A 23,022-nucleotide genomic window follows, 5' to 3' on the forward strand; every position below is an offset into this window, starting at 1 on the left:
TAAAAAAAAGCTTAAAAAATATTTTTTTAAAAAAAATGTTTACCCTACACTGTTTTAAAAGGGGGGGGAATCTTCAACCCTGATCCTCAATAATGGAGCCTGCTTTTTCTCCGTTACCATTGTATTTTTAATTGTATTTAATGTATTTATTTTATTATTGTTTTTATCAGGTTTTATTAGTAACTGTAAGCTGCCTTGAGTGCCCCTTTTTAGTAGAAAGATTCGGTACAAATGAAATCAATCAATCAATCATAGAATAGTAGAGTTGGAAGGGTCCCCTGAGGCCATCGAGTCCAACCCCCTGCTCAAGGCAGGAATCCACCCTAAAGCATCCCTGACAGGTGGTTGTCCAGCATTGAACTCCTTACATATAACAAGCAATTTATGTATTTATTACATTTATATCCTGCCTTTTCCTTCAAGGAGCCCAGGATGGCTTACATGAGCTTCTTCCTCCCTCCATTTTATCCTCACAACAACCCTGTGAGGTAGGCTGAGAATCAGTGACTGGCCAAAGGCTTCATGGCTGAGTGGGGATTTGAACCCAGCTCTCCAGTCCCAGTCCAACACTCTAACCCACTGCAACATCTCTAACAAATGGCCATCTAATGATGTTGGTCAAAATATCTCTCGAGCCACGAGTTGCTGACCTTCATCTAATGTGTTATCATATATCCTTTTCATCTTCTCCAGGCTAAACGGATCCAGCACCCTCCGACTGTTCTTCATAGGGGTTGATTTCCACACACCCTTCTGGACATGCTCCAGTCCAGTTTGTCAATGTCCTTCTTAAAATCTGCTGCTCTGAACTGGACACAGTACTCCAGGTCTCCTTTTAAATGCTTACAACAACCCTGTAAGGTAGGTATTCTTGTCCCCATGTTGTAGACTCTGGAGGGTTCACTGTTTTTAGCTTTTGAAAACTACTCAGAAAGCTTCGGCTATGGGGCAGTATATATGATGATGATGATGATGATGGCCCAGAAAGAGCAAGAGCACAATCTTTTGCATGTTTAGAGGGGGGAGGGAGTCCTTCACCCCCACCCTCTCTCTTCTCTCTTTCTCTCCCCCTTCCTTTCACTCTCTCTTTCCTTTCATTCTTTTCTCTCTCCTTTTCTTTCTTTCTCTCTCTCCCCCTCCTATCACTCTCTATTTTCTTTTATTTCTCCTTCTTTCCCTCTCCCTCCCCCTCTTTTCACTCGTTCTATTTTCTTTCATTCTTTCTCCTCTTCTTTCTTTCTCTCTACCCCTCCTTTCACTTTTTCTTTCTATTTTCTTTCATACTTTCTCCTTCTCTCCTTCCTCTCACTCTCTTTCTATTTTCTTTTATTCTTTCGCCTCTCTCTCCCTCTCTCCTTTTCTTTCTTTCTCTCTCTCCCTCCTTTCACTCTTGTTATATTTTCTTTTATTCTTTCTCCTTCTCTCTCTCTCTCCTCCCTCTCTCTCCCCTTCCTTCCACTTTTTCTTTCTGTTTTCTTTCATCCTTTCTCCTTCTCTCCCTCTCTTTCTCCTTTTCTTTCTCTCTCTCCATCCTTTCACTCTCTATTTTCTTTCTTTTTCTCCTTCTCTCTCTCCTCCCTCTCTCTCCCCCTTCCTTCCACTTTTTCTTTCTATTTTCTTTCATTCTTTCTCCTTCTCTCCCTCCCCCACTCCTTCCACTCTCTTTCTTTCATTCTTTCTCCTTTCCTCCCTCTCTTGCTCTCTCTGTCTCTCCCACTCCCCTCCCCTCCCTCCTGCTACACCTGTCTTCGCATCTCCCGCGCCATTGGCAGCGAGGTCAGGAGGGCCTCGGGCTCGATCGGCGCCTCGGCGCTCGGCTGCTCCTGCCCGGCTCGCCTCCCCTCCCCTCCGCCGCTCGGAAGCCGCCTTCCTTCCCAATCCGTGCCATCCGCGGGTGGATTAGCCGGGTCTGGAAACATGGCCTCCTCGGAGCAGGCCGAGCAACCTGGGCAGGTGAGCGGGGCAGAGACGCCGGGGCCGAGGCCGAGGCCCCCGCCCGGGAGGGCAGCGCGAGGCGGCCCAGGCCCGCCCGAGCGAGCGAGCGGCGCTTCCTCCCCTTCCCCAGCGGGGAGGGGGCCTCCCCAGGGCTCCCTGGGAGGGGAGGGGGAGAGCAGGTGTGGGGCGCCCTATGCCTCATAAGTTTTGTGGTGGTGGGGAGGCCAGCCCCTCACACACCTTTCCTCAACACCCCGCCATATTAAAAAGAAAAACTGGCAGAGGAGGAACACCTTAGAAGCGTTTTCTGCTCCCCCCGGGGATGCAGGAGGTGGGCGCCCTTTGCCCCATCGTGAGAGGAGGGGGGAGGCCGGTTGCTCCCCCCCCCATGATTCCTCCCCCTCACTCTTACCCGCTTCCCCACAGTAGGATAGAAATCCCCTAGAAGGGCTTTTTTGGGTCCCCCTTGGGGGTAGAGGAGTTGGGTGCCTTTTGCCCCATAAGGGGGGGGAGTAGGGTAACTGGGGAGGCCAGCCCCCCCTCCTCCCCAGGCCGTTCCCCTCTCTGTTCCCCCCTCCCTCACATTTCAGAAAAGTAGCTAAGGTGGAAAACCCATAGAAGGATTTTCAGGGAAGGAAGACGTAGGTGCCCTTTGCCCTGTAATGTGGGGCGGGGTGTCGGTGCCAGAGACCGGCTGCACCCCTGACTATTCCTCACTTTCTCCCCCCCCCCACATTTTTTTAAAAAGGGGAAAGAACACCCTAAAAAGATGTTTTGCTGCCCCTGAGAATGGAGGAGGTGGGTGTTCTTTGCTCCATAAGGGGGGGGATAGGTAGGAGTGGCCAGTTGCCCCTCCCCAAATTATTCCACCACCCCTCTTACCCCCTTCTCATTTTTAAAAAAAAGGTAGAGTAGAAATCCCCTAGAAGGATTTTGTGGCCCCCGACCCCAGGGATAGAGGAGGTGAGTGCCCTTTGGCCCATAATGGGGGGGGGGGGGGAGGAGTTGGAAGAATCCTGTTTCTCCCTCACAAGACCATTCCCCCTTCTGTTGCCCCACTCCCCACATATCAGAAAAGATGGTGCGGTATAAATCCCATAGAAGGATTTTCTGCTCCCTTTAGGGGATGGAAGAGGTGGGTGCCCTTTGCTCAATAATGGGGGGGGGGGAGTTGGAGGAAGCCAGTTGCCCCCTCGCAATGAATTCCTCCCCTTCGCTCTTCCCCTTCCCTATATTTATAAAGAGGGTAGAAGAGAAATCCCCTAGAAAGATTTTCTGCTCTGCCAGAGGATAGAGGAGGCAGGGCCCTTTGTACCATACTGATAGGGACGGGGGGGGGAGGCTAGTCCCCCCCCCCCGGCATTTTCTCCCACTTTTCCCCCCTTCCCCACATTTAAAAAATGGGGCAGAAATCCTCTAGACTTTTTATTTTGCTCCGAATGAGGTGTGTGTACAGTGATATTGGGGAGGGGGTGGAAAAAGAGGAGGCTGGTCTTCCCTCCTCCACCTGCTTGAACTTACATCCTACCCATTTCCAAAAAGCAGTGCTTCAGGGGGAGAAGGTGGGTGCCCCTGTTTTATTGTAATGCAGTTTATTATAATGTAAGCTTTTTATCTGGTTGTATGTTTTAAATTCTTTTTTTATGGTTTCAGCATAAATCGCCTCCAACGCTCCCTTCAGTAGATTAAAAATACTTTAAATAAGAGCCCAACGCTATGCATGTTTAGATGGAGAAAAAGTCCTACATCTCCCAGCAGGCCCCAGTATCTAAATAAATAAAGTATCTAAATAAATACTTTGCCTAGGAAGTAATTTCTAATTCCTCCCCTTCTATATGTCTGAGCTTCCACTCCTGTTTTTATTTATATAGGCTCTACTGCCCTCAGTGGGGCAGATGAGGAGGAGTAAAGAAGGGAAGGGTATTTTATACTGTAGTTTTATAGTTTTATATTGCATGGTATGTTGTATTTTAGGGGTTTAATTGCCAGGAACAGCCCAGAGAGCTCTGGCTTTTGAATAGTAAAGAAATGCCATGAATAAGTAAATCATTAAGGGTATGTGGGAGAGGCTGGTTTCTTCCTTCTCTCTCCCCCAACCTCCAGCTTGAGCATCTGTCCGCCCCGTTTCAAAAAAGGGGTGGGGGAGACATCCATATTGTGTGGGGTGGGTGATGGTTGCAGCCTTGGTGAGGAGGAGGAAGGGGTCTTGTCCTCAGGAGGTGAAGGAGGGTAGTTGCCTCCCAGTGCTCATTTTGGTTGAAGAGAGCCAGTGTGGTGTGGTGGCTAAGGTGTTAGACTGGGAGTCAGGAGATCCGGGTTCTAGTCCCCCACTTGTCCGTGGAAACCCACTGGGTGACTTTGGGCCAGTCACAGACTCTCAGCCCAACCTACCTCACAGGGTTGTTGTTGTGAGGATAACATGGAGAGGAGGAGGATTATGTACGCCGCCTTGGGTTCCTTGGAGGAAAAAAGGCCGTATATAAATGTAATAAACAAACTTCTGTCTAACCCCCACCCAAAGCGTTGGGGAAACACTGTCGGCTTTGGTTTCTCAGTGGGGAGGAGGTGAATTCCATTTGCCCCAAGGTGTTGGAAGCACAAGGAGGTTAGAGAAGCTAACTGCCCACCCCCCACCCCATTTTTCTTTTCTGTATGAATTTCTGTTCTCTCTCTACCTCACCACCACCCCAATTTTGAAAGTGATGGGAGCAGAATCCCAGTAGGTTAGTGGGAGCTGTAGTCCAACAAATCAATAGGGTACCAGGTTGGGGGAAGGATAATTCAACCTCGGGGTAGGATGGGCTTAGTCTTTTTTCCCCTTTAAGTGGGCCTTTTCTGCGTTGGCCCCAAATCGTGGAAAGCCCTCCCTAGAAAGGTCCTCCTGGTACCTACTTTGCTGATTCTGCAGGCCCGGCAAAGAGCTTTCTATTCTCCCAGGCCTTTTCAAAGATTTTCTAACTGTAGCTTGCTTTATTTTATTTTATTTTTAATATCTTGTTTAAAGCTGCATTTTAAAAACACGTTTCTCTGTGTTTCAGCTGCTTAGTTGTTTATTGCTTTTACATTTTTCGGAATGGTTGCTGCTGCTTTTAAAAAAAAATGTTTTAAAGGAGTTTTATCATTGTTTATATGGTATTTGCTTTTTATTATGTATGTCGCCCTTAAACTGTCTGCTGTAAGGCGACTCATAAATAAGGGGGAACAAATTTTAAAATACATAATAGATGGAGGAGGAAGGCGGCATTGGTCAATTATCTCATCCCCCCCCCCCCCATCCCAATCTTCGATATACTGGAACTTTCTTATGGGCAGGCTGACCAAGAAAGATCTCACAGGGTTGTGGTTGGCAGCTTGATGAAAATGTTGACGCTGCTGTGAAAAAGGCAAATTCCATGTTAGGCGTAGTTAGGAAAGGAATCGAAAATAAAACTGCCAATATCATACTGCGCTTATGCAAGTGGATGAGGAGACATTTTTCTGTGTGTCTCATAATAGTAGAACCCAATGGGTTCATCCCACAAAGCTGAATGGTGGGAGATTAGAATTTGCTTGTTTAGAAATCTCAGGTGGCACATTTGCTCCTGGACTGTACCAGGATTGCAAACGAGGAATCATGAGTTCGAATCCTCCTGGCTCTGTCTTCGTAAAAAAATTCCCAGTAGCTTGTCATGCAGAAATCCTTAGAGCCTTTCTCCAGGACATGTTAAGCTTTCCGTCCACAGGAGGTGTTTGATAGATGGGCCATACTCAGATATGTGTCATGCACTCACCTGCAGACTTTTCTTGGTACAGTCCAGGAGCAGATGTGACATGCAAGGCTTTTAAATGCGAAGCTCAAACTCTGAGAAAAAGGGGCAGGTCAGAAGTGGAGAGAAGAGGGCAAGGGTGAAGGATTGTGTCCAGTTCTGGGCTCCACAATTCAAGAAGGATGCAGACAAGCTGGAGGGGGTTCAGAGGAGGGCAATGAGGATGAACAGGGGTCTGGAAACAAAGCCCTATGAGGAGAGGCTGAAACAACTGGGCATGTTGAGCCTGGAGAAGAGAAGACTGAGGGGAGACATCATAGCACTTTTCAAATGCTGTCACGCAGAGGAGGGTCAGGATCTCTTCTTGATAATCCCATAGTGCAGGGCATGAATAATGGGCTCAAGTGACAGGAAGCCAGTTTGCGGCTGGACATCAGGAAAAACTTCCTGACTGTTAGAGCAGTGCGACAATGGAACCAGTGACCTAGGGAGGTGGTGGGCTCTCCCACACTAGAGGCCTTCAAGAGGCAGCTGGACAACCCTCTGTCAGGGATGCTTTAGGGTGGATTCCTGCCTTGAGCAGGGGGTTGGACTCCATGGCCTTTTAGGCCCCTTCCAACTCTACTATTCTATGATTCTGTGATTAGTGGAAATGTGACAAAAGTTAGTAGGAGAGCGTGCTGGGAAAGCTAACACTGGGTCCCTCGGAGATACTGGGTGAAGAAATATAAAATCTGGAGGAAAGTTTCTCTAGGTAAAGACATGGCACAATCATGGGCGTGGCAAGGGAACCTGCATTTCCTGATCTGTATCGAGTGTGTAACTTAAAACGTGCATTTATTATGCCCCGGCCCCACCTGTTTTACTTTTGAGGTTCTATTTGTGACCATGAGGACTAGAGCCTTATTTTTTCTGTTCCTTTAATTGAAAATTTGTCCAGAGGCTGAGAAGGCCGCAAGGTTCTGCTGCATGAAGTGAGATTCCCTGCTCTTGATCTCAATGGCGCGCTTCCCCCAACCCTCACAAGACCCCTTTGCTTTAGGGACTTCCGTAGACATCCGTCTCTCTTTCTCTCAGCCTTTCATCTTAACCTGAACTGATTGATGTGGTTCAATATCCTACATAATAGCCAAATGAAGTTCTAATTGGCTGAATCATTCAGGCCGGGTCCCTCAGGAGCCCAGACGTCTTTTATAACTGTAGGTTTATGTAAAATTCAATAAAGCTTTTGAAGAAAAAGAAGAGAAATGTGGTTTCTGAGAGGAAAGAGGAGGGCATCAGAAAAGTTAGAGCGCTTTATTAGGGATGGATGCATCTGTCAATAGCGGTTTCTAACATTTTCTCTTTTTTCCCCCCAGTCTTATGTTTGGCGTGTCCTTAACTTTGAGCATTTTCTTTTTTTTTCCTTTTTTAAATCCACGTGAAAATCAACTTGCATTTTTGGGTGCATTTCTCCTAATGCATAGGTTCTTGTATGTCCTTTTTGGGAAGCAGTTTTCCTACCATAAAGCACTTTCTTGCACATATGGGAGGGCTTGGGAGGGAGGACACAAAAGGAAAAGGCTTTGGGAGGGAAGAGGAAATGAAGTGAAACCAGCTGCTAGTTCTTAACTATATATTTCCATAGCTCCTAACAATCAAAACACTTTCGCGGTTGTTGCCCTTTCAGGGTGAGCCCTCCGCCTTCGTGAGCCTTGCAGAAATTTTCAGGTGTCTTATCAATCCCTTTTTGGAAAGTGAGGCTCAGGAGGGTGGGTGCAGATGACCCCCCCCCCTCAGAATAGATGGCACTGCTGCAGGTTACTGGCTGTTTTTTTTAAAAAAGTCCTCAGCCCCCACAAGAAATAGCTGAGCATCCTGACCTTTGAATTGGACTAAACAGAGGCAGAAGAAGGTTCTGGTTTGACAGCAGCTTCTCCCAACCAGCCACACTCCAGTTGTGTTGGACTGCGACTCCCAGCATCCACATGCTGGCTGTGAATGCTGGGAGTTGCAGTCCAACACATCTGGAGAGCGACGGGTATGGGGAAATTGCTTTTCAAGGTGGGGGCTTGGCCTGAAAGTCCTTCTGCACCCATGAGTCACACAGCCTATTCTACTTCATGGGGTTGTTGTGTGGGTAAAATGCTGTTGTTGAGACCTTAAGCACGCATGCAAAGGGCGAGATACTGCTGTGACGGATAAGCTCTGTGTTCAGGAGGCGTTGGCTTCCCTGGAACAAAAACTTGACTGCTGTCCAGAATGACTTGCAGTACCGCCTCTGGTCATTTATAGTGGTGGCGCTGTTGTGCAGCAGGAATCACACAGGAAGTTTTTTCTGGTGACTCTCTTCCTAGTATATTATGGGACAGCGTGATCTGGATTGTGGCCACACTATTGACTGCCCTGTGCTTTATCGTCTTACTCAGAAAGAAACACTTGTAGGGGAGGAATCTGACATTTATTTGAAGCTTCTTCTTTTTTTTATCTCAGAGTTGTTCGGCAGGCTTTTATTTTTTTGCATGAACTGGAAGCGCTGATTTATAACGTGCCTTCATTTTATTAGCCCAAGCCTCTTAGCGCAGGCATGAATTACACAGGTGTCAAAAAGTAGTTTTTACTAGTATTGCTTGTTTTGGCGAAATTTACAGCAGGTCAACATGGTGACGGTCATGCAAGCAATTTCGACCAAGCATCCATGTTTTGTCTTTGCTTCCAGATTTTAGGAGACAGTAAGGTCAGAGGTCAAAATGTCCTGTCCCCATCCCCCCCACCCCCCAGCAGTCAAGATGGAAGTACCTTAAGCTTGGTTGCATTGAGTTTGATTGTTCCCACCAAAACAGAGTTAGCAAGCCCATCAAACCGAAGTTAGTTCTCTGTCGCTTTTGGTGCAGAAACCCAGGCCACAAGCCAAATTTAGTTCCCCTGGGGTTCCCCAGATCCCAACACCTCCCTCACCTCTACCACCGGAAGTTGGATGGCTTCTGGCTTTGTTTCTGTTGAAATGCATCTCTTGAGACTTAGTTACTGGCAGAAAGTGCTTTGAGCTGAAATATGCTGGTATTTTTGTTCCTACCTCTTTGGTCTTTGGCCTCGCCCACCACTGGAATACGGCCCCCAAAAGCTTCTCTGAAACGGAATTCGGACCTCGGACTGGAGGAGGTTCAACAGCCCTGCTTTAGAGCTCAATTTAGCACTATGCTTAAATGAAGTTCGGCGTATTCTGAATCTAGGACTTGGGAGAAACATAGGAAGCTGTCTTATACTGGCTCAGACCCTTGGTGTGTCTAGCTCAGCATTCCCTAGAGCAACCTGGTGCCCTCCAGATGTTTTGGCCTACAAGTTCCTTCATCTGTGACCATTGGCCATGCTGGCTGAGGCTTATGGGAATCATAGTCATAGATCATAGACTAGTAGAGTTGGAAGGGGCCTATGAGGCCATTGAGTCCAACCCCCCGCTCAATGCAGGATCCACATTAAAGCATCCCTGAGAGATAGCTGTCCAGCTGCTTCTTGAATGCCTCTAGTGTGGGAGAGCCCACCACCTCCCTAGGTCATTGGTTCCATTGTCGTACTGCTCTTAACAGTCAGGACATTTTTCCTGATGCCCAGCTGGAATTTGGCTTCCTGTGACTTGAGACCATTATTCCGTGTAACTTCCCGAGAGCACTGGTTTACCTACCTCTGGCAGAGGCTCTCCAGAGGTATGGGGATACAGAAACGGGTGCAGGGACTGAGGTACAGGGTCAAACTTTGTTTCTGTATGTATTTATACATAAATACATACTTCTCTATGCTCCCAGAGTGCAGGACACGGAATCATGGGCTCAAGTTACAGGAAGCCAGATTCCTCCGGCTGGCCATCAGGAAAAACTTCCTGACTTTTAGAGCACTATGACAATGGAACCAATGACCTAGGGAGGTCATGGGCTCTCCCACCCCAGAGGCATTCAAGAGGCAGCTGGACAGCTGTCTGCCAGGGATGCTTTAAGGTGGATTCCTGCATTGAGCAGGGGGTTGGACTCGATGGCCTTAGAGGCCCCTTCCAACTCTACTATTCTATGGTTCTATGATTGTCTACTTCCCAGGTGCACAGGCAGAGGTATTTCCTGCTATCTTTTCCCTTATCCTTTTTAAGTTGAGATGTTGAGGATTTGACCTGGGAGCTTCTCCTTGCTAAATGTGCGCTCTGAGTTGTGGGTCCCAGCCCATCTCTGCACCGTGGGTGGCTGTAGCAGCCGAGCTGCCTTAGAAGTGACCATTGGGTGGCACTCTAACCTTGCTCTTTCTTTCTACAGACCGGCTCTTCTCCCGCCGCTGAGAATGGGACGTCTCGTGAAGCTCTGGTGAGTCCAATCAATCAGTCATTAATCAATCAATCAGTCATCAATCAATCAATCTTTATTTACTTAAAAGCAAAGGTCACTGCGAAACAGGAGAGGAGAAAGGGGGAAACCCCAAACCAAATCCATACGAAAGGATCGAATCAGATAGTCTCCACCACGAGTAAATATGATGATATGTAATTCTGTCTGAGTTTGAAAGCAGCCGTTTCAAATAATGTAACCTACATATTCTGATCAGCCCAAAGCATGCGGACTTCTCGAAACCTGGCATCACTGGCCAGAAAAGAAAACAGGATAAATATATATATCGCTCACTGCCCTATACAGGGGGCCACTACAGAAAAGAACTCCGTTGCAGGAGAATCAAAAAGTCTTAACTTTTTTTCTGCAGGGTTTGACCTGGAATGTGTTGTTCATTTTTGCCTGCTGTTCTCATGAGCAGTGGCAGATGGATCGATCTTCTATCTGGCTAGGTATTCGGACCGTGGGGCCTAAAACGGCGTGTTACGGTGTTCTGTCGCTGACCCCTGAACTTTGACCCTTAACCAGGGTTGAGTTGAGGGTCATCCTGGATCGCCTCACTTCCCTTGAAAGACTAGCTTGCCCTGGATGGGAGATTATCCCGTTCGAGGTGTGAGACACGTTCTAGGGATCAATACTTATTAGTAAGGAGTCTTTGCGCATAAATGAAAATGCTATTGAAGTGGGGTGTGGGTGTGTGGGTGTTGAACTGAGATAATAAGGCCAGCCTCCCCATCCGGAACAGGGGTCTCTGAACTACTGGTACAAGTTTAATGCCCCCGAAACACAAAATTGATGTACATCAGCCTTCCTTAAACTGCTGCCTCCAGATGTTTGGGTCTTCAATGGCTATCAGCCCCACCAGCTTGGCCAGTGGTTAGGAATTCTGGGAATTGCAGTCCAAAACATCTGGGCAAATTGGGGAGGACTGCCATAGTTAATTAAAACAATCAACCGAGCCCCGAAAGCACACCACATATGTAAATAAATAATATATCTATACCCAATAAGCTTTTAGAAAGGTGTCGTTGATAAGGTTTTCCCCAGCATATTGCTGAATAAAGTCATTAGGGGCCCTCGTGGCCTGTCCATTTTGAAACATGCAAAGTTTGAAATTTATTACCGTCCGTGAAATTGATCTGCCCTGATCGTCATTCGGTGGTGGCTATGGATTTTTCCAGGTTCCCCTTACCCCTTTGCTTAGAAGATCACCTGCAAATACTTTGTTATCCTTACTGCTTTCTTGATCTTTATCTGGCGTCGATTCCAGGGGATGGTACCAGCTCATTGATCTTTCTGTTCCCTCTGTATTTTATTTATTTATTTATTTATTTATTTATAATGGCGTCTAAAACAATAGAACTTTGCAACGGTGGTCTCTTGCCATTGGTGTGATGACAGTCTTCTGTGTGTCAGTTGTCAGGGCGAACGTAGAAAGGGGAAAACGTGTGAGCCGAAAGCAGATGGGCAAACTCAACGGGGCATTCTCTTGTGTAGGTTTTGTGCCAAAAGTTCCCCCCTGTCCCAGAAACCTGAGCTGTTTGTCTTGATATTAGCTCTATGGAGGTTTATTTCTTTATTAGCAAAATCCCTGTCGTCATAGCAGGTTTGGTGGCAGGGAGAAGTTCATATATTGCAACGGCTCTATATATTTATGGTCGTGGAAACAACAGAATGAGATTGGGCTATCTGAGCTAGCCCTGGAAACGCAGATAAGGACAGCTGTGGGTCACACACCCCACGGGCCCCCTGGGATGAGGTGAGCTCCCTTACTCCTAGTGATTTCATTTCATTTATTACATTTCTATACTGCCCAATCACCTAAGCTCTCTGGGAAGTTTACAAAGATTTTAAAAACCTTTAAAATCTTTGTAAACCTTTAAAATCTTTAAAACTTTTAAAATCTTTGTAAACCACCCAGAAAGCACCGGCAATTGGGCGGTATAGAAATGTAATAATAATAATAACAGTTGTGGATGGGGCTACACTTCCCCTGAAAGACTGTGTTCTCAGTTTGGGGGTGCTTCTGGATCCGTCGCTCCAAATGACAGCCCAGATAAACGCGACGGCCAGGAGTGCCTACTATCAGCTTTGGCTGGTACGCCAGCTGCGCCCCTTCCTAGAGTTAGAAGACCTAAAGACGGTTGTGCACACGCTGGTAGCCTCAAGGCTCGACTTCTGCAATGCGCTGTACATAGGGGTACCTGTTTACCTAGTTCGGAAACTTCAACTAGTTCAAAATATGGCAGCCAGGTTGGTCACCAGTACATCTACGGGTGAGCATATTACCCCAACATTAAAATCACTCCACTGGCTGCCAATTAGTTTCTGGGCAAAGTACAAAGTGTTGGGCATTACCTTTAAAGCCCTAAATGGTTTGGGTCCAGGTTACCTGCGGGATCGCCTTCTCCCATACAGTCTGCCCCGCACACTCAGGTCCTCTGGGGTGAACTTCCTTCCTTCAGCTAAATCTAGGCTGACATCAGTTTCCCAGAGGACCTTTTCTTCTGTCGCCCCCAGATTGTGGAATGGCCAGCCGGAGGAGATTCGTAAAGGCAGCTTTGAAGACGAGCCTTTTCCGGCAGGCCTACCCAAATCAATGTAAAATCAAGAATTTTTAAGATGTGTTGATTCCTGTACTAACATCCAAAGGGAGAGGCGGGTAAGAAATAAATAAATAAATAATTATTATTAATATAATATGGTGTTGTGCATACTATAAAAACAGTTTAATATAAACGGAGCAGACACACAGACACATGTATCCAGGCAATATCCTGTGACCCAATTAAAAACCTATCATATGCTGCCAAATGCCTGGAAGCCTACTCCTTCTACTAAAGGAGAACAATGGTGGCGCCCGGTGGGCCTCACGGGGGAGTTCATTCCATAATTGAGGGGCCACCACAGAGAAGGCCCTCTCCCTTGCTGCCGCCATCTGAGCCTCCCTTCGAGGAGGGTGTTAGACGGTGAGCATATTGCGCGAAGGTAGGTCCTTGCCGGGAGAGGCGCTTCATCGGGATACTTTGAAGGGGAAGTTCAGAGTACCCATAGGAACAATGGAACCTGCCTTATACTAGTTTGGACTGTTCGTGCATCTAGCCCAGTCTTGCCTAAAGCCACCCTTCCCCAACCTGATGCCCTCCAGATGTTTTGGACTTCGATTCCCATCACCCCCAGCCAGCATGGCTGATAAGTCAGGAATGCAGTCCAAAACGTCGGAAGGGCCCCAGGTTGGCGAAGGCTGGTCTAGCTGTTCTTTCCATCATCCGCTTCCTCAACCTTTAAAAAAATAAACTGGAGATGGCAGGATTTGAACCTGGGGCCTTTCCCATGCAAAGCAGACCCCCTACTACTGAGCTATGAGCCTTCCCTGAAGTGAGGAAGGTGCTTTATTCCCAGTCAGACCCTTGGTCTGTCTGGCCCAGTATTGTCGACACTGACTGGCAGCAATGGCTCTCCAGATGGTTTCAGGCAGGAGTTTTTTCCTGGAGATGCCAGGGATTGAACCTGAGTTCTCCTGCATCCAAAGCAGGGACTCTCCCATCAAGCTATGGTCCCTCCCTAGAGTGCAGCAGAATTTGGAGGAATTTGCAGCGCCACCCCAAATCCGGCCTCCGTTCGGACTGCCTTGGCTTCGCCATGCTGCGTGCCTTCAGGCCGTGCTCTCAGCCATAACCTTTTAAAAACTTTGATTATTGTTTCAAAAAATAAATGAGACCCTTTCTTGCTGACGCTAATACCTGCGCTTTTGCAGCGAGAGTTTCCCCCCCCTTCTCCTCCTTCCAGGGAGCAAGGCCCCGGTTCGCTGTGTCCCCCCCCCTCTGCCCCTTCCCTGCCCCCCGCCCTGCGGGCTGACAGAAATTACCTTCTGTTTAATTAACATCCTCTCCCCCTGCTCTTTATATACTGCTGCATAATTGCTCGGAGGAAAGAGAAACACATAGCAGCTATATTTCTATATATAGACATAGATATAAAATAAAAAAAAATAATTCATGGGGAAAAGTGGGGTGGGGGTGGGGACACACACCGCAAAGCACGCAAAAAATACCTGGTGTCCCTGAAATGTAATCTGATCTCATGATGGTGAACTTCCGTGCATAAGGAGGGGGTGTGTGTGGGCTGCTCCCTTTCTAATTAATTTTTTTTGCTTACTCTCCCATAGCCTCTCCATTTTTTTTTTGCTTAGGTGTCGTCAGGACTTCCAGCTGGGCATCTGTAGAGACTTTTAACAAATTGGCCATTTCACTCCCTGGTTGTGGCCTGACTCCTGGTCTTTTGGTCTATTATCCCGTAGCGTCGATATTAATGCTTAGAACTGAGTTCTTTGGGGCTTTCAGTGTTCTGAGTGCTTCTTGGACATCAAGGGTGGGCAGAACGTGGGTAATAATAATAATAATAATAATAATAATAATAATAATAATAATAATAATAAAATTATTTCTTGCCCGTCTCTCCATTTCGATCGAGGCAGGAAACAACAATAAATGATAAAATACATAATACTCAATTAAAACATTATTAAAAACATCCTAAAAACATTTTAAAAACATCTTAAAATCCCACTGGATAGGCCTGCTGGAAGAGATCAGTCTTTATAGCTTTCTTGAACGCTAAAAGACTGTCAAGCTGACGAGTCTCCTCCGGCAGGCCATTCCACAGTCTGGGAGCAGCAGAAGAGAAGGTCCTCCGGGTAACAGTTGTTAATCTAGTTTTTGCTAGCTGAAGTAGATTTTTCCCAGAGGACCTGGGTGTGTGGGGCGGATTGTACAGGAGAAGGCGATCCCGCAGGTAGCCTGGACCTAGGGCTTTAAAGGTGATAACCAACACGTTATACTTCGCCCGGAAACTAATTGAAAGCCAGTGAAGAGATTTTAAAACTGGTGTAACATGGTTACCCCTAGGTGTTCCGGTGACCAGCCTGGCTGCCATATTTTGAACTAGTTGAAGTTTCCGGACTAGGCACAAAGGTAGCCCTATGTAGAGGGCATTGCAGAAGTCGAGCCTCGAAGTTACCAGCGCGTGCACGACCGTCTTTAGGTCTTCCGACTCCAGGAAGGGGCGCAGCGGGCGTATCAGCCGAAGCGGATAGTAGGCACTCCTGGCCGTCACATCTATCTGGGCTGTCATTTGGAGCGAGGGATCCAGAAGCACCCCCAAGCTGCGATCACAGTCTTTCAGGGGGAGAGTAACCCCATCCAGAACCGGTTGACACACACCCCTGAGCCCACCTATGCTGCCACCACCCCCCCCCCCAGCTGCCAAATTTGCTGAGAGGGGTGGAGACAGTAGTCAAACGGATTGGCGGTTTGCTGCAGACTTTTAGGTCGCAACGGTGGCCTAAAGAGGCCAAATTGAGCTCTGAAGCAAAGCGCTTCCTTAAAACAAGGGGAGATCTGACCTCTTCTGGCCACGGCTCCTGGGGAGACCGATGGGTCCCGGAGTGTTAATCGAGGCCTTCTCTTTGTCGTTCCCAGCCTGTTTGAAACTTGGCGCTAAATTGCACGGCTAACCTCACAGGCTCCTTTGCCAAAAGATGTGGCGGTGGCCACGAACTTTTAGGTGTCTGTCTCTTTTTTCTTTCTTTCTTTTGAAAAGTTGGGACAGAATCAGGGAGGGGAGGCTAAGATGATTAACCATAACAAGAAAGGAATCCCTTAGGGCATATGAATAGGAGCAGGTGTTCTCTCTTGGGGACCTGAAGCCATCAGGTTATCCATCCTTCAGCCCTCTTTGGGAGACGTTGCAATTACTGTTCCAAGCTTGTGACAATGGCCATGAGGGCTAGGAACTTAATCACAGCCATTTATTAAACCAGCTGGAAAAACCCAACGAAAGCCTGCCGCCGATCCGTGCCTGTAATTCATTGCCAGCCACCCTTTCCCCTTGGAGCAACCTCTGCGATCAACACGAACTTCTTTGCTAAAGGATGCCAAGTGCTTTTGTCCGCAGCGGCGGCGGGGAAATGGACTGAGGCCGGCGGTGGCGAGAGGAGAGAGCCGTAATCTATGATTATTATTATTATTATTTTTAATTTTGGCCTCTCATTTCCCTGCTGTCGGTTTTGGCCCATTAAAATTTGCCCGGCCGCTCCGCAATGGGAAGTGTAACCTTGTGCGTTCGCGGAGTGTCAGCACCTCGCTCTGATGCCGTTTACGGCCGCGTTTGTCATTCTTGGCGTGGGATCAGCTTCTCCTTGAGCCCAGATGCTTGGGGGGACGCTGCCGTGTCTCCCCTCTCTCGGCCGGGCTCCGCTTCCTGGCAGCCTTTCCCTTTCCTCCACGTTCTCCCCTTCGAGGAATTGCAGCATCTGAGTGGGGCTTTCCTCTGCTTTCTTTTCTTTTTCTCAGCTTGGCGCGCCGCTCAAAAAAAGCATTCGGCCGTGTGAAAGAGGGGACAAGCCGTGATCTAATTCACACGTAATTCACACGGATCTGTCGGTTTGCAATTTGCTGCAATTTGCGGCCGAATTGGCAGAAGTTGCAGAAACAACACACACAGCCACACACCCGCAATGCACAGCATTCCCAGAAGATGTGCAAACTTGCAGACCAAGTTGGCTGCCGCAGCGAGAGCTGAAATGGAGCCGGGAGGTGGGGGGGGGGGCGGCGAACCTATGAAAACTCATTGAACCCCACCCCCTAAACCCAGCTGGGTTTAGTTCGGGTTTCAGTGTCCAGCTGGAAGGGAGGCAGCAGATTTAATAAAAACAGACTGGGGAGATTTTAAGAACATCAGAAGTGCCCTGCTGGATCAGACCAAGGGTCTATCTAGTCCAGCACTCTGTTCACACAGTGGCCAACCAGCCATCGGCCAGGGATGAACAAGCAGGACATGGTGCAACAGCACCCTCCCACCCATGTTCCCCAGCAACTGGTGCACACAGGCTTACTGCCTCGAATACTGGAGACAGCACACAACCATCAGGGCTAGTAGCCATGGATAGCCTTCTCCTCCAGGAATTTATCCACCCTCTTTTTAAAGCCATCCAAATTGGTGGCCATCCCTAAATCTTGTGGTAGTGAGTTCCATAATTTAACTCTGCGCTGTGTGAAGGAGTACTTTTATTTGTCCTGCATCTCCCACCAATCAGCTTCATGGGATGTCTCCTGGCTTGCAGTTCCATCATCCCCAGCTTGTCTGGACATTAGGTTAGGGTTGGCCATTGCTTTTGGAGACTTAGTTTACAGGAGAAATAGCGGGCAGACTAAGAGCTAAATCGTTCCTCCGCCCCGCACACGCCTCCCCACCGTAGCACTGCAGGAAGTTGGGAACCCCGTGTCTCCCTCGAAACATCTGGAGAGAAACAGAGAATGGAAACACGGAGGGCGAAAAACGGGTGCCTCCCTCCCTCCCTCTCCTCAAGCCGGAGGAATCTTCCGCAGCGTTTGAAAACCCACAGGAACGGCTCAAACAAACTCGGAACATTATAACCCCATTAGGGTTACTGCCTGTACAAGAGGTCATTGAGCTGATAACATCTTTCTCTCTCTCTCTGGCTGACAGTACTGAATTATCTTGACTAATGTTTTGCTAGGGGCTCTGTGTTGGTTGCCTACCGTCTCCAGCTGTCTGGGAATCTCTCCCCGGATTGATAGCCTTTTCGAGGATCACTCAGCGTCTCCCTGGGCTGAGAACCTAGATAAAAATTGGTTCAGCCAGCAACGACAACAAAAAAATCCCCTGCATGATGTGTGTGTATGTGTATGTCACAAAAGCAATATATTGAGCAAAATGGATGAAGTTCCGCAGAGAACAAATCTATTATTTTTACGGCAAACTAATGGGTCCTTTGAAAGTAAGCTGTCTACTTCTGGCTCCCGCTCCGCTCGCCCAAAGTTCAAACTGGAATTTTGCAACTCGAAGGCGGAAGCGTTCTTAAAATGTTTTATGCACTATGTTCTGTTTTCAGTATTTAAAACAAGAACAACCGTGCCCTAAAAAGCCTTCTCCTACCAATAACTGGAATCTAAAACTCTTTATTTTTTTGTTTCTGCTTTAGCTCAGCATTTTTGTGTGTTTTGGTGGGGTGTGCGCGTGTGTGTGAGATTGATTTGGGGATTCCTCAGAAACTTATCATGAGAGTATCAGTAATTTTGCATTATATCCTGCTCTGAGCTGTAGCCTAGATTGGACTACTTCCAAGTACCTTCCAACCCTTCAATGCTACGGCATACAAATTCACCCCAAAGAGAGCAACTTTCTGTGTGCAGCCACTATTGGGGGCGTGCTACAACATGTACATGTGTGGGACACCTTAAAAAACACACCACAAAAGTAATTCATGAAGGAGAAAAACAAAATCCCGAATCCACAGTTTGGCAACAACTTCATCGGGACCGATCAAAATGCTGCAAAAGAATGTGCAAGCTTTTGAACGCTTCCAGAACTCTTCATCAGGCTACACCAAGGTGGAGAACTTCAGATCTGCCCCTCTGGGGTTCACCAGAAAGCCACGCCCATTTCCCCTTTCGGCCAATCACCGATCATCTGGTGTTTCCTGACTTCTGTGCAGTAGTTTTCCCGTTCTAAAAGGGCTGAATTGCCTAGCGGTAAGAGCTTTAAGCTAAAATAAATCCTTCACCTTCTGTGCTAAACGGAAAAAAGAAATCTGTTCTCCGTTTACCACCCACCCCCAAAAACAATGGAAAGGCGGTTTTTCTATCTCTTTGGCGGCTGTCGGGAGAATGCATTAATTTGTCAAACCATTTTCTCTGCTACTTGACCTCTCGGTGAGATGTGGGTCGAATCATTTTTTTGTGCTTGGTTTTGTCTCTTTACTGCTGACTCTTGTTCATTGAGTGGCTTTTCCCTCCCACTCTTCTTTCTTTCTTTTTTTCTGTTGCGGTTCGTGCAAAATGTACTCTTTTAATCTGTCGATTCCCTTTTAATGTGTTGATCTGGACAAATACATGCGCTCACGCCGTCCACAGATGCAAATGTACTTACCGAGAGAGCATGTTTAAAGGGGAACTGTCATCTCTGTTTAAGTCGCCCTGCTTAAGATCAATAGGAGCATTTCCTTGAAATCCTCTGCATAGCCCAACGAGATGTTTTAATTGAACGTCATTTCTTCCTGGCCTCCTTACCTTGTAAAGGTACAGCTGGCATCTGGGGTGGCCAGGTATCTGGGCCTTGACTGGGAGGAGCTGGACTGAGGATCCATATGCCCCTGTCTAGGCCAGGCTGTCTTGGACTACAATGCCCATTATCCTTAGCCAGGGTAGACAATACTAGGCTTGACAGACCAATAATCTGAGATGTTCTTTCTCTTATAGCTAGCTAAGGTACAGATATTGAATGTCTTTCATCCTGAGGGCAGGATTGCATTTTGGAGAAGCTGTGGGGTGCCCACATTCCAGGGTGGTCAGGACCGAAAGCCAAATGGCAGGGCCCAAGAGGGCAGGACCCAAATACCAAATATCTATCTATCTATCACATTTCTTCACTGCCCATCAGTTGAAGTTCTCTGGGCGGTTCACAGAGCAAAACCTAAAACCATCAAATACAATACCGTAGCAACACATAATATAAAAACTGTGTGTTTAAAGCAGAATAAAACCAAAGTAGGAATCATAGAATCATAGAACTGTTGAGTTGGAAGGGACCCCAAGGATCATCTAGGCAACCTTCTGCAATGCGCAGGAAAACCAATTAAACCATCCATGAGAGGTGGCTGTCGAACCTCTTCTTAAAAACCTCCAAATATGGAGAACCCACAACCTCCGTAGGGAGACTGTTGTACAGATCTTACCATCAGGAAGTTTTTCCTTATATTTAATTGAAATCTAGGTCGCTGTATCTTATACCCCTTATTTGGGGGCCTAATTTCTGTGGCCATGGAAGATCGAGTCCAACCCCCAGGACTCTTGGGTGGGAGAGTCCATGGCCTCCCTAGGTCATTGGTTCCATTGTCGGACTTCTCTAACAGTCAGGAAGTTTTCCCTGATGTCCAGCCAGAATCTGGCTTCCTGTAACTTGAGCCCGTTATTCCGTGTCCTGCACTCTGGGATGATCGAGAAGAGATCCTGGCCCTCCTCTGTGTGACAACCTTTCAAGTATTTGAAGAGCTGGTGGGCTGTCCCTGGAGGTATTCAAGCAGCGACTGTCAGGGATGCTTTGAATGGGATTCCTGCGCTGAGCGCTTGTGGACTCAGCGGTCTAAACGGCCCTTTCTGACCCTATGAATCCTCGTCATGTTTTAATGCCGGGCTCTGAGAGCCCGATGGTGTCTCTCCACCACTGTGTCCCCTGTCCTTCGCAGGAATCGTTTGCTATTTGCAAACAGCCAGCCGGAGGGAATGGCGACCTGTGGTGTGTAAGTGAAGCCACTTGTCCTGGCAGGGGTCTTTTTGCATTGCTGCGCGCTCTCTGCTCATGGCCGGTTGTGAGGGATGCGTTGCTGAACTCCTCATGCCCTGTAGAGGGCAGCAGCTGCCCGCAGTTCCGAGCGAGACGGGCCGTGGAATTCAGCGCATGTCTTTCCCAGGCATCCCGAAAGGCTCGTTTGCTTCCAAGCTATTTTAACGCCTGCCTCAAAAGGTTTTCCTTCCTGCTTTTAGCCGCTCTTCTGTACTCTTCATCGCTGGACGCCACGATCCTTGCTTCAGAAGATGTGTGCCGTTATGTCCGGTGCAAATGTAACGCTTGTAAAGTCCCCTTCTCCTCTCGGATTTTCCCTTTCTTCGTTTGTGTTCCCGTTGCGTCCAGAACTATGGGGAGATCCTGCAGCTCAGTGTTAGGGGAACCCCTGCTTTGCAAGGTTCAATGCCCACCATCTCCAAGCAGGACTGGGGAAAAAAACTTGCCGGAAACCCTGGAGAGCAGCTGCCAGTCAGTGTTGGCAATACTGGGCTAGGTGGACCAAGGGTACAAACTTAGTATAAAGCAGCAGGGGCGGCGTCAAGGGACGGGACGGTTGGGCACCTGCCGAGGGTCCACATTTCAGCAGGGGCCCACTGGCAAGAGCCCCCTGGAGTTGATCCTCCTCTTTGGCTTGGCAACCTGCTTGTTCACCTGCCTCTCGCTCTGGCCCAGGCAACGGTGGTGGCGAGAAGGAGGACCAGGAGACGCCACGGCCTCCTCGCTCCCTGGCTCTCGGCCAAGCAAGCAAGTGGGAGCCGTGATGAGGAAGAGGATGAGGAGCAGTTGAGAAGATCGAATTGCTGACTGCGGGGGCTCATTGAAGGGTTTTTGCCCATGGGCCCCCAGAAACCCGGAGCAGGCTCATATAGAATCATAGAATAGTAGAGTTGGAAGGGGCTTCTGAGGCCATCGAGTCCAACCCCCTGCTCAATGCAGGAATCCACCTTAAAGCATCCCTGACGGATGGCTGTCCAGCTGCCTCTTGAAGGCCTCTAGTGTGGGAGAGCCCACAACCTCCCTAGGTCACTGGTTCCATTGTCGTACTGCTCTAACAGTCAGGAAGTTTTTCCTGATGTCCAGCCGGAATCTGGCTTCCTGTCACTTGAGCCTGTTATTCCGTGTCCTGCGCTCTGGGAGGATCGAGAAGAGATCCTGGCCTTCCTCTGTGTGGCAACCTTTTAAGTATTTGAAGAGTGCTCTCATGTCTCCCCTCCATCTTCTCTTCTCCAGGTTAAACATGCCCAGGGCCGGATCTACACTACTGCTTTAAAGCGCTTTATAACAGTTTTATAGCGCTTTAAAGCAGTTAAAGCGCTTTATAACTGTTATAAAGCGCTTTAAAGCTGTAGTGTAGATCCGGCCCAGTTGTTTCAGTCTCTCCTCATAGGGCTTTGTTTCCAGACCCCTGATCATCCTGGTTGCCCTCCTCTGCACACGCTCCAGCTTGTCTGCTCTGTAAAGCAGCTCTCTACATTCCTACGTTGGGTGTGGTGATCCGAAACGTTCAGAGGGCATCAAGTTGGGCAAACCTGCTCTGGAGCACTCAAGCTGTTTTGCACCACACCTTCCACCATTCCTGATCATGGTCTAATCCAAACCATGTAGAGGGTGCCTCCAGTATCAGAGGCAGTAAGCCTACATACACCAGTTGCTGGGGAGCATGGGTTGGAGGCTGCTGTTGCACCCGTGTCCTGCTTGTGGGTCTCTGGTCGGCCACTGTGTGAACAGAGTGCTGGACTAGAGCGCTGGACCTTCAGTCTAATCCAGCCTCAGCTCTCTTCTGATGCTCGTAGGTTAGGGAAGTTTCCTTTAGAATCCCTCGAGGAGTTTGCGCCTTATTTCTGTTCAACGACTCACGGAGATCAGGGAGTTAAAACGTGGCTTTGCATTGGCTCACCTGTGCATGGATGGAACCCATGACCTAGGGAGGTTGTGGGCTCTCCCACACTAGAGGCTTTCAAGAGGCAGCTGGACAACCATCTGTCAGGGATGCTTTAGGGTGGATTCCTGCATTGAGCAGGGGGTTGGACTCGATGGCCTTATAGGTCCCTTCCAACTCTACTATTCTATGATTCTGTGATGATTCTATGACTTTTCTGTCCGTTCCAGCCCTTCTTCCCAGATTCTGCACACAAAATGTTGTGTTTATTTACCAGGCAGAGAACGTACACATTTTATTCCCCCCTTGCAAACTTTGAAGATAAAAGTCTGAAATTCAATGATAAAAATCACCCTTTAACTATATTACCCCTATCCCAAATGTATGGTGTTTCTTCTCCTTGATTTAGAACTTCCTTTACTGAACTTCCTTTTAAAAAAAGAACAGAAACCATCCCAACTTTTGGAATTGTATTCCAGACCGAATAGCGCGGGGAGACGTTAACGTACCATAGCACTGCACAACGTGCACAGTGCAAAGTGATTCTGGAATGGAAAACCTGGAGGAATTGTGCAGAAAGGTTGTGCGGGCAGGATGGAAAAAGCCACCTAGACCTTTTTCGTTCTAACACAACACTTCCTTTGAGTGTGTGTCCGTGTGTGAGTTGGGAGTGAGGAGCGCTGCTGCTTTATCATAGAATCATAGAATAGCAGAGTTGGAAGGGGTCTACAAGGCCATCGAGTCCAAC

At 48.0% G+C, this 23,022-nt stretch overlaps 1 protein-coding gene across 1 annotated transcript in view; it reads left to right on the top strand.

Moving 5' to 3' along the window:
- Positions 1–1,876: 1,876 nt before the first annotated feature.
- The window catches only part of PEX14 (peroxisomal biogenesis factor 14), a 118,288-nt gene continuing 97,142 nt past the window's right edge, over positions 1,877–23,022 (top strand). The window contains exons 1-2 of the mRNA XM_063145513.1: positions 1,877–1,953; positions 9,959–10,006. Of these exons, the coding sequence (XP_063001583.1) occupies positions 1,918–1,953; positions 9,959–10,006 (84 nt within the window). The 5' untranslated portion in view covers positions 1,877–1,917. The remainder of the gene's footprint in view (positions 1,954–9,958; positions 10,007–23,022) is intronic.

This window comes from Elgaria multicarinata, chromosome 20, assembly GCF_023053635.1.
Source record: "Elgaria multicarinata webbii isolate HBS135686 ecotype San Diego chromosome 20, rElgMul1.1.pri, whole genome shotgun sequence".
In the NCBI taxonomy this organism is placed as follows: Eukaryota; Metazoa; Chordata; class Lepidosauria; order Squamata; family Anguidae; genus Elgaria; species Elgaria multicarinata.